Raw genomic sequence first — 1145 nt, 5'->3', positions numbered from 1 at the left:
GTCCAGCCCTGCCGCTGCCCGGGCTCGAAACCACGGGAAGGGGCCCGCAGGCGCTCGAAAAAAAAGCAAATTGGGTCCTTAAAAGGGGAGTTTGCTTTCCGTTAATACGTCGTGAAATAAAACCGAGCTCGAGCGTTGTCCTTTTCACCCCCTCCTCCTCCTCCTGCGCCCCGAGCGAATATAAAAGAAATAACCGCAGTTTAATTTTCAAAACCAGGGTGGGGTTTTTTTGGGGGGTACTTCACCGGGAAGTCCCTGAACGCCCCTCCTGCATCAGCAAGGCACCGATATCGGACTGCTCCCCGCGCATCCCCCAGGGAACACGGCGTCCCGCAGACTCAGCCCCAAATCTTGCGCAAAACGCCGGCAAGATCGGACCCCCGGCGCGGGCCAGACAGGTCCCGGGGGGACCTTCCCCACGGCAGAACGGGCCACGTTTTTATTTCTGTTGTCGCAAACGCCTCCTCTTCGTCTTATTTACAAACCAACACGCAAAACGGCACCTGCGGGGATGTCTCCCCTACCAGTGCTACACGTTATTCACTCCTGCGACGACGGGCGGCAGAGCCAGACGTATCCCACCGCACAAACCCACTCGCTACCCCAAAACTCCTCCCGAAAAAGAAGGGGGCAGCACAGGGGTTCAGCTCTTTGGCAGAAGCCCCTCTCCCAGCACCTGCCCGGGAGGAACCAGAGGGGTTTTGCTTCCGATTTCGCCACGAATCCCTCATCTCCCCGCGCCGGGCGCGCTTTGCCACGCTGCCTCCCCCCACTTCCTGACCTACGCCCGGCGGCGAGACCCCTCGACGGCGCGGCGTGAGACCCTCGACGGCGCTTATTTACCTGCTGGAACCTGTCCAGTATTTGCTTCTGCTGAGGAGCGGGGTTGGGGATGGCCGGGAGGGTTTGGAATTGGTTGGGGACCATCGGAAAGTTCCTCTGCTGCTCCGGGGTTAGGTGGAGAGCGTGGGTGGGAGTTGGGGGTTTGATCTGAGCCTGGGTTGGGAACTGCAGTTGGAAATGGGGGGAATGGGCGTGCTGAACCTCCGCCGGAGCCGGGAGTTGGACCTGGAGCTGCGCCGGCGGCGGCGGGGGCGGCGGGGCAGTTTCTGCCTGCGCCGGCGGGGGCTGGAAGGGCGGCTGGG

The 1145-nt window shown here is 61.9% G+C and overlaps 1 protein-coding gene across 1 annotated transcript in view; it reads right to left on the bottom strand.

Annotated features, from left to right (window-relative positions):
• GLTSCR1 (glioma tumor suppressor candidate region gene 1) overlaps positions 1 to 1145 on the bottom strand; it is a 38691-nt gene that overhangs the window by 7656 nt on the left and 29890 nt on the right. The window contains 2 exon segments of the mRNA XM_009887088.1: positions 844 to 1008; positions 1079 to 1109. Coding sequence (XP_009885390.1) covers positions 844 to 1008; positions 1079 to 1109 — 196 coding nt within the window.

Source organism: Charadrius vociferus, unplaced genomic scaffold (genome assembly GCF_000708025.1).
Source record: "Charadrius vociferus isolate BGI_N301 unplaced genomic scaffold, ASM70802v2 scaffold1736, whole genome shotgun sequence".
In the NCBI taxonomy this organism is placed as follows: Eukaryota; Metazoa; Chordata; class Aves; order Charadriiformes; family Charadriidae; genus Charadrius; species Charadrius vociferus.
Note: the sequence above shows the minus strand (reverse complement) of the source record. Positions and strands in the feature narration are given on the sequence as shown.